The sequence below is a fragment of the Protopterus annectens genome, chromosome 2.part0 (genome assembly GCF_019279795.1).
Source record: "Protopterus annectens isolate FY-2018-M chromosome 2.part0, PAN1.0, whole genome shotgun sequence".
Taxonomy (NCBI): Eukaryota; Metazoa; Chordata; order Ceratodontiformes; family Protopteridae; genus Protopterus; species Protopterus annectens.
In genome coordinates this window covers 1458993453-1459008798 of record NC_056728.1, presented here as the reverse complement: position 1 = coordinate 1459008798, position 15346 = coordinate 1458993453, and the positions used below count along the sequence as shown (strand labels likewise).

At 39.2% G+C, this 15346-nt stretch overlaps 1 protein-coding gene across 2 annotated transcripts in view; it reads right to left on the bottom strand.

Moving 5' to 3' along the window:
• LOC122793532 overlaps window positions 1-11738 on the bottom strand; it is a 781784-nt gene extending 770046 nt beyond the window's left edge. For both annotated transcript variants that reach the window (XM_044061662.1, XM_044061663.1), the window contains exon 1: window positions 11420-11738. In XM_044061662.1, coding sequence (XP_043917597.1) covers window positions 11420-11526 — 107 coding nt within the window. In that variant the 5' untranslated portion in view covers window positions 11527-11738. The remainder of the gene's footprint in view (window positions 1-11419) is intronic.
• Between the last annotated feature and the right edge of the window lie 3608 nt (window positions 11739-15346).

Here is a 15346-nt window from a genome sequence, read left to right as displayed (position 1 = left end):
AGGCATTAAGGAAGACATACATCTATTGTATTTGAACTAATCAGAGAACCTTGAATTGGCTACATCCTCAGGAGGTCATCGTGACTGACCAGCTGCTTGCAAGGCTGCAACATTCTCATGGGAAAAGGACTTTTGAAAACACAAATTCAGCACTTTTTATGAATTACTATGATGTAAAGACCCTGTCACTGACCACACCAGTGAGGTGGGCAAAACTGATAATGAAATGTATATAACCAATGTGTTTTGGTCAATAAAGCAGTCAAAATTCTATACAAACTTTGTGTATGGTTTTTTGCCTCCTAATGTACATTAGAGCTTTAAGATATCTGAGTCCTCCTGCATTATTGTTTGTTATTAATTGACATTGTGTTTGAATAACTCAATGATTTTTACAGTCTGACTCTAACGAATTTATTTAACATAGACATACCTTTGTCCCCACAGGTACTGGTTTCCCGCAGTTTGTCCTTGCTCTCAAGTGAAGATGACAGAGATACCAGAGTTCCTGGAGTGTGTCTCTATCTACCCTGTAGCACTCTACAATTTCTACCTAACGCAGACCAATAAAAGTTTAATAGGGTCTAAACACTCTTCTCCACCTTGCCAGAGGTCTTTGATCATCAGCAGACAGCAGCATAGATCTGAGCTTATTACATATACACATGCAAAACAGCAGCAGTAGCCCCTAACATTCCTTCCCTCCAGAGTAATTTCCATGGCTGCATTCCAATTGGTTTTGGAATACAAGGCAGAAGGCTACACAAAGTGTACATAATTGCTTTACAGCTTGTTGAATAGCTCTGCCATCTTGAATTTGTTGGTTAACATACAATTGAAATGCTTATGCAGTGATTAGCAGCCCACAATGTTTAAGGTGTTTGCATTGCTCTACACATTGTGTAGAGCTGCTTACTGAATACAAATCAGCATACCATCTTGTGCATGTCATGCTGTCATGCTGTGTGCACACACGGTTTCAGTGAATCATGTAGGGATATTAAATCCTGCCTCCAGTATTTCTGTCACGTAGCGAAACTACCCACTTATGTTGTGCTGATGAGGACAATAAGAAGGCAAAAGCATGCCCATCCACAGCTAGCGGGGTTTGGTTTCATTGGCTTGAATGTAACCATAAAGTTTTAAAAACTAAAAAAGTTGTGGACATTCAAAAGCCATTTAGCTGAAACACTTGGTGTCCTTAAGGGGTCATTTGCATACATTTCATGAGTCTCCATTACAGGAGGTTTAAGGTATCATGACTGGGTTTTTCTTGCAGTTTTTACTGAAAGGTTTGTCTGTGTGAGCTTTTTACCCTTTTGTTTTAACGCTACTGCACATCATGGTGCGCTTTCAAATTACATGCACTTATCCTGCCTTGATGCATTGTTGTTTTACTAGCCTTTTGGGGGGATTCATACTACCATTTTTGGGGGGTTGTATTCCTACTTGTAAGGGATGCATGGCAATAAAAAAGTTATCTTTTTCATTCAGTGCTTGAGTATTAATTCTGCTAAAAACTACTGTACTTCTCTTGCTTTACATTAATTCAGCTGTTCAGCTGTTCCCCAGTTTAACAACAAAGCCTGAACTGCTGCTGAGTAATAGGTTTAAGAATGCTTACACACATAACCACGCAACTTTCTATGACATTGTCCTGATATCTGTTACTAGAAAGTGACCAAACTTCTCCCCCACCGGTGTGATTTCAAGCTGATGATACTGGGTAAATCAGCAACACCTAACTCTGCCCTAGACTACTTTAAAAGATTGGACTCAAAAAAATCACTCATTTGAGTAATGAACCTCAGAGACTGACTTCTAAGTACTTGGCCTACTGTTCCTAGTTTTGAACATCTCACATGATCTACAGATTCATCCTTTTACTGTTGCAGCTTTACTTCTGAGTTGTTTCTCTTTATGGTTAGTATTACACTGCTCACATTTTTTATGCTTTTCCTTATCCTGCTTGCTGTCTACTCCATCTTTTTCTGTTTGCTTTGTTTACACACCTCCATAATTCTTTATTTCCCTACCCTACCTAGACATGCTTCCCTGTAAAGGACACTGTCTCAGTGGTCATGGGGATTTAAATAAATCCTGGAACTTCTCTCCTCCATTTTTTTCTGTTTCTGACTGTTCTACAGCCCTTATAATGTCTGAAATTGTACATTGTTGCTGCCTGGCTTCTAATCAGCTCATTGTCTCCTGCCGAGGCCATGAGTTTCTTGCATTTTCTTCCTTTATTCACTGCTACCCAATTACGTTATGATATAATGAGTCAGTTGCATGACCTCCCCCTACCAAGCGCTCTTTCAAATATTCATATAATCTAATATCTCCAAATAGAGTTCTCCCTGCTCTCATTCTCATCATTCTGTTTCATGTCTCATCCACTTAACTCTTTTCATAGGTTCATAGGTTCATAGGTTGATACTAGGCTATCTGCCCTAGGGCATTTATAAGCCTAGCCAGAGTGTGTTTGGCTTTCGCCACCCTTTTAGATTAGTTGACTGTGCCTCTGTGTAGTAGGTCACAGAAGGTAGCCCTTTTAAGGTTAGTTTACTGTACCTCTGTCAAGAAGGGATACAGAAGAGATCCCAGGGGTAAACTTACGATCTCCCATCCACTCGTCAAGATTTCTCTTGAAGAGGGTCAGCGAGGGGCTCTGCCTAACATGGATTGGGATTTTGTTCCAGAGTAAGGGGAGCCTCTGGGATATGAATCTGTCCCTCCAGCATGTCCTATTTATTTTTGTGCCGAGGTTCAAGTCCCTGGAGCGTGTAGCTCTAAGGGATTTGGATTTCCTGAGGTGAAGCATGTCCATTAATTCTGGGTTGGACATGGCTTTATATGTCAGACACAGATTCCTTCTGAGTAGGCGGTACGCAACTGAGTAGAGCTGGAGTTTCTTTAGCCGAGCTGCATAGGGCATCTGTTTGAGCCCCTTGATCCTCTTGGTGAGGTACTTTTGGGGTCTTTCCAGTTGCTGCAGGTGACGGGTAAGGTACATCCCAAATGGGGCATTGTATTCAATTATGGGCCTGATAAGTGATGAGTAGAGGGCACAATGACCTCTCTTGATCTAGATGTGAATCCTTTCATGATAAGGTGGGCTATATAGAAGGCCTTTCTAACCACTTTGGCAACGTGATTGTCAAAGGAGAGATTGCTATCTACTTGGGTCCCCAAGTCCCTAATTACTTCTTCCGTACTTAATGGATTACCACCTATGTGGTAATTTGTGGGCACTTTGTTTTTCCCAAAGGGGATGACTATGCACTTTTTGGCATTTAGCTTTAGGCCATGGCTCTGGCACCAGTTTTCTGTCTCTGTGAGATCCTTTTGGAGGATGCTTGTGTCAGCCAGAGAGTCGATTACGGCACCCAGTTTGCAGTCATCTGCGAACTTGGTCAGCCATAGTCCACCCGTGTTTGCCTGTACCTCTGAGAAATATATACCGAACAAGAGAGGTCCCAGGACTGAGCCTTGTGGGATGACACTTGTAACTGGTTTAGAGTCTGACATGGCACCTGCTATTCTGACCATGTGGGTTCTATCCCTGAGCCAGTTTGCAACCCATCCTGTGATATAGGGGTTGATATTTAAGCTGGAGAGCTTATTTATGATGCCTGAGTGGGGTATTGTGTCGAAGGCTTTTGCGAGGTCCAGGTAGGCCTTGTGGACTACCTTCCCTTCATCTACGGCTTTGGTAACTGTTTCAAAGAAGTTGACCAGGTTCAAGAGGCAAGATCTGCCCTTAACAAAGCCACATTGGGTAGGATCCAGTGTCTGGAGGTTCCCAATGTCTTTGTTTATGATTTCCATGATGATACACTCCATAGCTTTGCAGACCAGGCTAGTCAGGCTTATTGGGCGATAGTTTCCAGGGTCTGTTGTGGCACCACCTTTGTGGAGTGGGACCACTGTTGCTGTACGGCATTCCTTGGGTACATATCTTGTATTAAGGCTGAGATTAAACAGTGACTTTATATGAGGGTTTAGTTCTTCTTGGAGCTCATGTAAGACGCAGCCTGGGACACCGTCTGGTCCCATTGATGCTGTGTTTTTTGCTTTGGAGAGGGCAGCTCTCACCGTGCATCTGTGATCTCAGGAAGGCTACACTCTGTTGGGATAGACATTTGCTCTTTTGGGGGGGAAGGGGGGGGGAGTTTGCACTGAACCTTTCTGCCAGGATGTTGGCAATGTCTGTGGGTTCAGTGTATTTTTTGTCATTTTGCACTAACTCAGAGCATATCTGGGAGTTGCCTCCCAGGTTTCTGACATAACTAAAGAAGGCCTTGTGATTATCTTTAGTGTCTTGTGCAATCTTTCTTTCGAAGCTGGCCTTAGATGATTTTATGAGGGATCGTAGTTTCTTGCTAGTACTGATCAGAGACGCCTTCCCTTTTTGGGATTTTGCTCTATCATATAGTAGCTTTCTCCTTCTGTTGTATAGCTTATTTATGGCCGGGGACCACCAGACAGGTCTCCTGCCTTTGGAGGAGTGAGTCTTGGTTTTATTTGGGATAGCATACTCCATGCATTCCTGTAGGTGTCCATAGAATGCTTTTCTAAAGGATTCTGCATTTTGGGCCATATTGTCCACTGGCCTGGGGGCTTTGAAGGATTCCACCTCGGTTTTGAGAAGTGTGAAGTTTGCTTTTGAGAAGTTCTTCACTGTGGTTTCCTTAGCTAGGTATGGGGATGGAATATGGATGTCCAGTGAGATTAGTTTATGGTCTGATCTTACCAATGAGGGGTATACCTCTGGTGTGGAACATAGAGACCCCATGTTGGTGATGACCAGATCCAATATGTTTTCACCTCTTGTGGGAGTGGTGACCAGTTGTTCCATAGCATTTGAGTTTATAAATTCTAGGAACCGTTGGGCAAGGGTGTTTGGGCTTGAGTAGTTTTCCCAATCAATGTTTGGGTAGTTGAAGTCACCCAATATAATGGTGTTTGGAGAGACCTTCATATTCTCCAGTGTTCTCAGGAAAGCCGAGTGAGGTTCCTGTGTTTGGGAGGGTGGTCTGTAGCAGGCTACAAACTGAAAGGCAGTTTTGCCCACTGTTAGTTGCACATGGATGGTCTCCGATGCTTTGTGCAGTGCCACTAACCTGAAGGTGTGGGTATCTTTGATAAATATGGATACTCCCCCTCCTTTTGTGGTTCGGTCCGAGTTTTGGGGCCGGAAAGCATGGTATGAAGTATAACCTGTTAGTGCTGGGGTGCTCTCGGGAGCCTTGAACCAGGTTTCTGTTACTGCACAGATATCGATATTCTCCATACTGAGGAGAGTCTCGAGTGTGTGCATCTTGATGTTTAGACTTCTGGCGTTGAGCAGCATTACCCTTATTTTTTTCTTTGTGTTGTCTATGGAGGTGGGTTTGTCTTTTGAGCCTTGCCTAAAAAAGGCACTATGGGGGAGGCAAGAGCCTTTGCCAGTATTCGAAAACCCAGGGGTGACAGGTGCAAGCCGTCCCTAGCAAAGCAACGTGGCTTGTCGAGCATGTCATCCCAGGCTGACAGACACTGGATCCCCTTTGAATGACACCAAAACTTTAGCCAGTTGTTAAAATTGTTCATTTTGTCTTTATACTGTGGCATCATTTTAGTCTCCCTTCCTCCATTAGACAGTCTTGAGCAATTCCAAATTAAGCAGTATGTGGTCCACCTCCACTGATTAAAAGGATAAATGTTTCTCCTCTGCATTCCAAGGTACTAGAATTATGAAAATGTAAATTATAAGTACCCTTAGGCTTTGTCATTAAAGTAGAAGAGATACATAGCTGTCTGATCACTTGCCTTGCATCAGTACTTGCCAAAATGATTCAGAACATTTCCTTACCATCTCCTATTCCTCAAATAACTGATTTGACCTACATGCCATCATTGGGACTCAAGCCAATCAATATCATCTGCATTTCCAATAAAGGCATACATAATATACCATGCCAGCACTACAGTACTACAAATAAGTATACCTTGAAAGCCTGAACCTAAGTCTGTAACTATGACAGAACTCCATCTTACACTCATAGACCACTTTCACAAATACAGAGATAACATGTCAGACAGACATATACTTGGCAGGTCTTATCTTCATGTGGTCAGATTAATAAACTAAAATCTCCTTGCCTTCTTAATCCTATATTGACTGGAATTCTGGTGTGTTGGATGGAGCTAAATTTCATTGTGGGATCAGCTTAATCTCTATCCTCATTTTATTGGCTCATTCCTACAAATTGTAACACATTATCTGAGGGATTCTGTGTCAATCATCTTTGGTGGCTTCTATCTGATTTAGTTGTTTAGACTTTATTGCAATCAGCCCTGTCTAAAAAACAGATGGATTTTGCTTAAATCATTAACGCTGGCGTGCACCCAAAAACTCAGACTACTGACAATGCAGTCATTATTTGGTTCTGTATAAATACAGCATAGTACATTATTCATCAAGTCGTCTCCTTTAATCCAGCTCTCAGTACTCAGTGCACCCTTTACATAATCCTTTTAAACAAAAGAATAAAAATACCACTTCTTCTAGTCTTCTTCTGAACCTTTACCGGGGACCATAAATATCATGTTTACTCCCCACAGCAGGAGAAATATTTTCTTACGCACAGCAGCAGCATCAGGGATGACTCCTTCATTTGGTTTTGTCCATGACCTAAAGTCTCATAATGTGCACTGATAAATCCTACAACATATTAACAAACCATTATAATCATAGACTGCCGCAAATACATTAGACTTGAAAACAAAATTGTAAAACACATCAAACTGTTGAAGTTCTCATTTTTCCGTGCCAGTAAAATCAGTTCTCTTCCAACCCCACAGAACGTCTGCAGTTAGGTTATCTACCTATTAGGCAGAAATATTTTATAGTGACCTGTGCAATAAAACTGCAATAAGTAGCCTTACTCAAATGTTGCCATGAGAGTGAAGGCCTTCATATCCAACCTGCAGTCATCACAATTCCCACCCATCTCAGTTAACACTATTGAGCTTTACCTGCAGCCTATTCAGTCTTGTCATTCATTTTTAAGGCACTCAAACAACATGTCACTTCCTTCTTAAGGATCTGCCTCTGCATGGACTACCTGGGCTCAGCTGACTTCTTGCTTCTTGCATTCATTTCTAGACTTCATCTCCCTATCCCTTATCTATGCTATTAATCCATGATATGTGACTTCCCTAAATCCTGACCTGTGGACCAGTTATCCCCCTACCTAAAACAAGGCTGCCCAATATCGTGACAAACTAGTGGTCCATTTTTGTATTTTCACCACACTTTGCAATTCTTACAACCAAGCAACCACAGTAACCCAGCCTGATATTACATTCCTCTCAACCTCTTAGCACAAGAAATCTGGACATAACTTAAAATAATGGGAGGACGAAGGCCAAAAATAGGGACAGATTTTAAATATTGCTTTTATAAACTTAGAAAGTTAAAAGAATAACAGGATTTGTGCTAGTGTGCATTTTCTGGAAGATATGAAGTCTGAAACTCAAATGTACATCACTATTTAGTGACTTCAATACTCAGTGATTTGCCAGAAAACCACACATTTTATGAGGAACAGACCAAAATTTGAGGCACAAATCTGGACATTCTGTGAAAATCTGAACAGTTGAGAGGTAGGGGTATTGGAGCAATGACAAAGACAAATGCTCAGACAAACTTTCTGATTCAGTATCCCATCACCAGCTAATTGACGAGTTAAAGTACAAACTTGACTGCTGCACCTCTGGGATGTTCCATAGCAACTTTTGCAAATGACAGTGTTTATCAGCTCCTATCCTTCTTCTCTCTCTTATCCAACAGACGGCATGTTCTGAATAGGCTACACTCTCATTCTATCGCTCTCTGTAAACATTGTATGTGTACTGATTCTGTAGCTCTGTTTGCATTTATTTAAAATATTTGTTTTATGCTGACTTGCAGCCTTATTGGTCCTTGATTGCCTTCTTTTGCCTTTTTTTTAAATTTGTTTCTCTATGACTGTCACTGCATTCACCTCGGCTGTTACTTAAACTGGACCTCTGACAACAGAGCACTAGTTTGCCAAACCAATAACAAATCATCCTTTATGGAAATAGCTCGGTCTTCATGGAGGTGAAAGAGCACCTCTTCAAGCTAAACAGCTAACTTCTGATCTGGTCATCACATCCAAATAGTTTATAAGTTAGGCATCTTCAAATAAATTGCAGAAAGGCCAAGTCCATGCCTTTTGGCACTATGATCATGTAAAACTAGCTCCGACTAACAGTGTGGTTGATTCTCATCCATATTTAGGAACTAAAACGTTGCACTTATAATACATTCCTAGGGTTCCACCTAGATCCTTGCCTCTTCTTATCACATTAACTGGATTTACACCTTGTACTCTGAAATGTCTTCACAAACGGAACTGATAGCGATTTGTAGTATTGCTGACCTAATCCTGTCCCTTGCTCATGACACTTTTGCAGAAGAGCTACTCATTCCATAGATGGTATATGTCCTATCTATTATGCCATTTCTAGCTTTAATATGTCTCTTTTGATCTGCAACTTTTTATTTCTGTCTATTACAACTTATTTCATCAGAGCACTTATTTACAACATCCCTACTTAAGTTATCTGGCCATCAGAAAGCTTTTAACTGTTCCTCTCTTTCAGATAACGTGTTCACTAGTCTCCGTCCTAAGATGCTTTTAAGTAATGAAGCTCATTCATTTACAGGCCCTTATAAGGGGTTAAATCTCCAGCACACATCTGATAACTTGCACAATGAAACTAAAAGCATCTATTTACACAGACAGACCGTACTTGTACCTCTCAAATTCTTTGCCCATGAATTCTGGACAAAACTAAAAATAATGGGGGGGGGGGGGTTGCCCAAGAGGCCAAATCAGGGACACATTTTAAAGATTGCATATATTTAAACTTAGAAAGTTGCTGGAATAACAGGTTTTTGTTTTAGCATGCATTTTGTGAAGAATATGAAATTTGAAACTGAAATGTCTGTCATTATTTAGTGACTACAGTCTTCAGTGACTTGCCAGAAGCCTGCACATTTTATGAGGGACAGACCAAAATATAAGGCAAAAATCTAGTCTGCAGAAATGTGAACACTTGAGAGCTATGACTGTTCTTATTTTAGAACACTCACCAAATTACCTCTAAGTTATTGAATCATGCTGCAATGGGACTGGGGTAGACCTTCCTATAGATGTACTTCAATTCTTTATTACCTCATGACATTTTCCTTTACTTTGATTTGACGTGGCTGGAACAGGCCCATAATGGATCAGTTCATTCATCTCGTGACTGAATAAGTAACCCACTATAACAGCCTTATACATACCTCTCAATGAAGTAGTTAGTATGTAAATTTATAATCAGTTAAAAAAAGCAGGCAGCTAATTTTATAATTCTTCACTGAAAGGGATTCCTCGGAAACAATGAACAGTAACATATCTTCTAAGGAATTTTAGTTATTTAAAAAAAAAAAAAAAATATATATATATATATATATATATATATATATATATATATATATATTCACACATACATACATACATAAAACTGTAGATAGTTCTGAAAATGAAAAGAAAAAAATAGTTCAAGCCAATAAGTACAAATGCTGGATTACATGGGCACACTTTGCTGTAGCTTGCAGATATGTCAATGTATGTTTGTACCTACAACAAAAAATAATGCCTCTTTAGCAATTTAGGAGTGTAGTTGTCTATCAAGGCTTTCAGCCAAAGCTTTGGATTGTTCTTAACATTACAGCTCATTTAGCAGGTGACTTTTTGGGACGCCAGTGTTCAAAGGAACATTACTTTATACAGCCTTTGATCTTACAGGTGTCTAGTTACCAACCTCAAAATAAAAGCTCACAGCCCTTATTTAAAAAGCTCTTTAAAGCATACCCCCCTCCCCCGGCCTACTTGTTAAGTAGGTTAGTGAACTGTCTGTGATGGATGAGTGACTCGATTGTATAAGAACTGAAAGTGGAACAACAGCATTTTTGCAACAGGGAACTTGAGTTGTATTAATTCTGAATTAATTCAGAATGCTGATATTCTCCCTGTCATTGTCAAGAAGGTAAATGCTAAACGTCTGTAGCAGAGACATCCACAGGAACTATAACTATTAATTTGTTTGGAATGTACTGCTCTTACTTTGCACATTAAACTTGTAAAATAGCTACTGTCAATACAGACAGACCAAGAAAAAGCAAGAAACATTGGCCTATATTACCGTACATAAAATTTAAAGTTATATCCATTTTCACTGATTGCAATACACAGTAAGGTAGCACAATGCCAATGATTTGTATCTTCTTCTGGCTTTGTTTGCTGTCCTTGTCTTTGAAATGTTTAATGTGCTGCCAGTGCAGAACACTGATGACATATTCATCCAGTTATGCTTTGTAAACAATGCTGTGCTTGAATACTGAAGTAAATATTTGTTGTACATTTGCTCAGGGTTTTGATATCAAGGATGTCCAAAGGAATTAACTATAACTGCAAAAGATTTTGGCAGATCTAGAATTGTATTTGTAAAGATAAATTGTAATGGACAAAGTCTCTGGGGATTATATTAAACGGAAACACACCCTACCTTTATAGAGAAAAAAGTGCTTACTGTTTTTTGAGCACTCTTGAAATGTACATTTATATTAAAACATCATATATAATGACCCAAGTTTTTTCTCTCTGCATCTGCTTTGTGTAAAATATATTTTTACTTTTTTATTTATTCACATTTCTTAACCAGGAGAGTCGACTGTTCTCAAAACCCTTTTCAGCCATGACCACAGCTCAAGATGGAGCAAAGATAGTGCAACCAAAATGCTGGCTGTAAATGACAAAAATTTAATTTTCTACACTTAAAATACTTTATATATTCAGTAAAGTTTTATACTGATGACTGCCTATAAATGAAAATATTCTAATAGAAAAAAACACTGAATAAACAAGTGAATAAGCAATTTTAGCAGTGCACTTAATCTTTATGAATGTAGTGTTGTTACTGTACTCATTATGGAATTTTGCTAATGCAAAATTCAACAGCTACCTTAACAGATGACTGCCTGACATAAGTCTGGCATACTTAGCAGTTTGCACTCAAGTGCTGGTGGTGAATAACATTCTCTATCTTTCTAACACATGAATGCAAGCCTGTAAATGTAAAACTTAGTACTACAGAAATGTGACAAGCCTCCTAGTACACATAAAGTGATTTCAGTTTTCACATTTGCAGTGTGATGAGGTACTAAAGAGTTCTTCTGTGTCATTTTATCCAGCGTAGTCATAAGGTAGAGCAGGAATAAATTAATCAAAAGTTACTGATAAATTACACAGAAAGAGCACATCTTCAGGAAAGAGATTTTACAAAGGTATTTTTCACTTACCCCTCTTTCTGATTTGGAGGAATCAAACCCACATTAATTTTGTCAAACTCTTCAAGGTCTGAGTCATCATTTAAAAGAACATATTTGTCCTTTTTGGTAGTCTCCATAATATTTTCAGAAAGCAATATCTGCTGTGCAGTATAGAGCTGAAAATGTCACAATGTCTCCTGCCTTGCAGTGCTGCTTAATAAAAGTGACAGTCTTTTGTTGGCCAGATCTTCACCCCACCCACAGTAATAGAAACAAAACGAAGGAACTGCTTCAGGTAGTCTGACAGCTCTACAAAGTCTTCAGGGAACATCCACCAGCTCCTTCTTTTTAGATTATTGTGCTAAAGCTTACACTGAGCATCGAAAAGTACTTCAGTTTAATTTGTTTCTTCACTTTGGTACTCCAACTGGCTTTATTTTCCCATCTCTTTAATGTTTTTTCTGATGCATTTTTGTCTTCTACACACACCTGTAGAATTTAATATTCACTAAATGCACAGCCCACACACACACACACACGCACACACGCACACACACACACACACACACACACACACACACACACACACACACACACACACACACACACACACACACACACACACACACACACACACACACACACACACACACACACACACACACACACACACACACACACACACACACACACACACACACACACACACACACATATATCTATTTATATGGGTGTACCTGAGTTTAACAAAAACACCCATAGTCGACATCATAAACATCAACCACACATGGTGGAAAACACAGAAATCACACTGCATTATGCCTGCACTGTGAGATATCATCAAAAAAAGTGAAAATAATTTTTTTACAGGGGGACAAGCCCCCCTGCACCCCACCTGATAATTATATATACTAACTCTGAGATTGTGCAATCCCAGGGGAAAGGTGATATTCCCATTCCTGGAGATTGTTGATCTTGCATCCCTGTCAATCAACTGCCTAGTCGATCATCTGCAGTTGATTAAGACAGCTGTTGTCCTTACCGACACTCAACATTTTAGGTGTATACACACACAGATATATATATATATATATATATTTTTTTTTTTTTTTCTCAAACTTTGTGAAAGAGATTTCAGACAACTACTCAGCCATCCCTGTCAGCACAAGTGGTTTAATCTCTCTCCAGAACAGATGTCCGCACTAAATGAGCTGCACAAAAATAAATCCCTCAGAATTATGACAGCGGATAAAGGGACTGGTATTGTCCTTATGGAACAGGAGCGCTATGTTAAAACTTTGAATGAAGATTTGAATAACAGCACTTCTTATTCACTCGTCCAGCAGTCTGGTGTCAATCGTGCCTTTAAAAAGATTGATAAGGTCTTAAACTCCCTTCTTAAGCAACAAGCAATTTCCTCTGAAGAAGCTGATTTCATGACAGTTAGCAATCCTCAGCTTGGGAAATTCTTCAGTATTCCCAAGATGCATAAGAACCATACCAACCCTCCTTTTAGACACATTGTGTCTAATCAAAAGACAAAAACTGAGAAAATCTCTGAATTCCTGGATTGGTCTCTTACCCCAGTTGTGCAAAAATCCCGATTTTATCTTCGTGATTAATTGGGACTTCCTGAATACACTTTACAACAATCCACCTACTTCCAATAACATTTTGTTAGTCACATTGGACATAGAGGCACTCTATACGAACATCCCACATGATGAAGGCATTGAATTTCTGCGCTCCTATCTCAAGACACAGCTTTTAGCCCTGAAAGAATTGGCACTTTCTGCATTTTAGCTTCTTTAGTCCTGGAGGGTAACTTCTTTCACTTTGATAATTCCATCTATCAGCAAATTAGGGGGGTAGCCATGGGATCTAGAATGGCTACCTCCTTTGCCAATCTGGTTCTCTCTGCTTGGGAGATTAATTACCTCATACATCTACCTGACTTTGACTGCATACGCCTATACAGGAGATATATAGACAATGTATTTTTCATTTGGGAGGGTAGTGAGCAGCATTTGCATTATTTTTTGGACACACTCTTTGATTCCATTCCCTTTTTAAAATTTAATGTTGCTTCTTGTGGGTCACGTGCCACTTTCTTGGATGTATGCATTTCATTTGATCCTGTCAGTCTCTCTTGGTCATCCACGCTCCATAGAAAAAATACTTTCCGGAATAATTATTTGGATTACTCCAGTATGCACCCGCGTTTCATGAAGAGAAATATTGCTAGAGGTCAACTTATACGTATCTCACGCTTGGTTAGCAATGATGACATTTTTAACAATGAGTGTGCCATTCTCAAAAGACTTTTAATAGAAAGACATTATCCGGATTACCTTTTGGATTCTCTCATTTCGGAAATCAAAGCAGCCAGATTTGTTAAATTTCATTCCATCATCAAGTTTGGTTATCCACTCAAGCAGCAGATTTCACCTAACCATCAACATATGTATGGTACACACACCTATGTTTTACCCACCCTGGATGTTTTACCCTCTCAGGATGTTTTACCCTCTCAGGATGTTTTACCCACTCAGGATGTTTTACCCTCTCAGGATATTTTGCTTTCTCAGGATGTTTTTGCTAACACGTCCCATTTCTACCTCTATTACTGCTCCGGTCCCTGTTACTCCTTCTTCCACAGCTTCATATTGTTGACACAGGATAATATACAAAATTGGACTATTGCTTTTCCTATTCCTATTTGCTTGGATTCCACTAACATAAAGAATGTCATTCTGTCCAATTGGGAGATTCTTACTAATAGTCAAGAAGTTGCTAATAGATTGGGTGAAAATCCCTCATTTTTATACAAGAGATCCAGGGCGCTCAGAGTTTCTTTTGAAAATAGAGACTCTCCTTTCCTTATTGACTTCTCACCTTCTGGAGAGCTTCCTAAAGGAATATTTCCCTGTGGCAACTGTGTCACTTGCCCTCACATTGTTAAAGGACCTTTGTTTAAATTCAAACATAACAATTTTAACATCACTTTTCAAAATCATTTTGATTGTAAGACCAGTAATGTGGTTTATGCTGCAGTCTGTGATTCTTGTCCTGCTTTTTTGTGGGTAAAACAACTAGGAAACTGTCCTCTAGGATCAGAGTACATTTAGCTGCTGTTAGAAACAGGGACCCGAGAAATGCTTTAGCTAAGCACAGTTGGACATGTCAGGGTTTTATTGGTTTTAAGTTCTTTGTTTTACAACATGTCAATAACTTTTTTGGTGATGTTAATACTCTATTGGAGTATAAGGAGCTACTTTGGTAGTTGAGGCTCAGTGCAGATGCCCCTCAGGGCATCAATGAAAACATTAATATCAAGTGTGCACTTAGGTGGTTTTGTTACAGTTTTCCTTTCATACTGGCTCTTTATGCCAATTTTACAGTTTGACAGCCTACATTATTCATTAAGTCTTTGTTGGCATGGTCATCACTCTTTATGCTAATTTTACTGATTGACTGCCTACATTATTCATTAAGTCACTGTTGGCATGGTCACCACTCTTTGCATTTCATTTTTTACATATCTGTTGATCACTGGTTACTATATATGTTAAGACCACCCACTAGTAACTTTTTGTTATATATATGAGGTTTTCAAATTTTTTCATTGTCTGAAGAAGTCTTTGATACTAATAAAAGACGAAAGCTTATTACAGGCTCCATTGCCGTTTTGTCCATTTTTGAAGTATATATATATATATATATATATATATATATATATATATATATATATATATATATATATACATAGGTTTACTATCATAATGTCGAAATTTAAAAGAAAATGTGTACGTATTTGCGAATTGTTTCGCTGAATGTACAAATTTTTGTATGGCCCTAATGTCGAAAACAAGTGTTAATTGTCGAAAATGTCGTTCACGTCATTTCCGACAATCAACAGCACTCCCACCCGTCCTGTAACTCCCTACCTAACTAGCC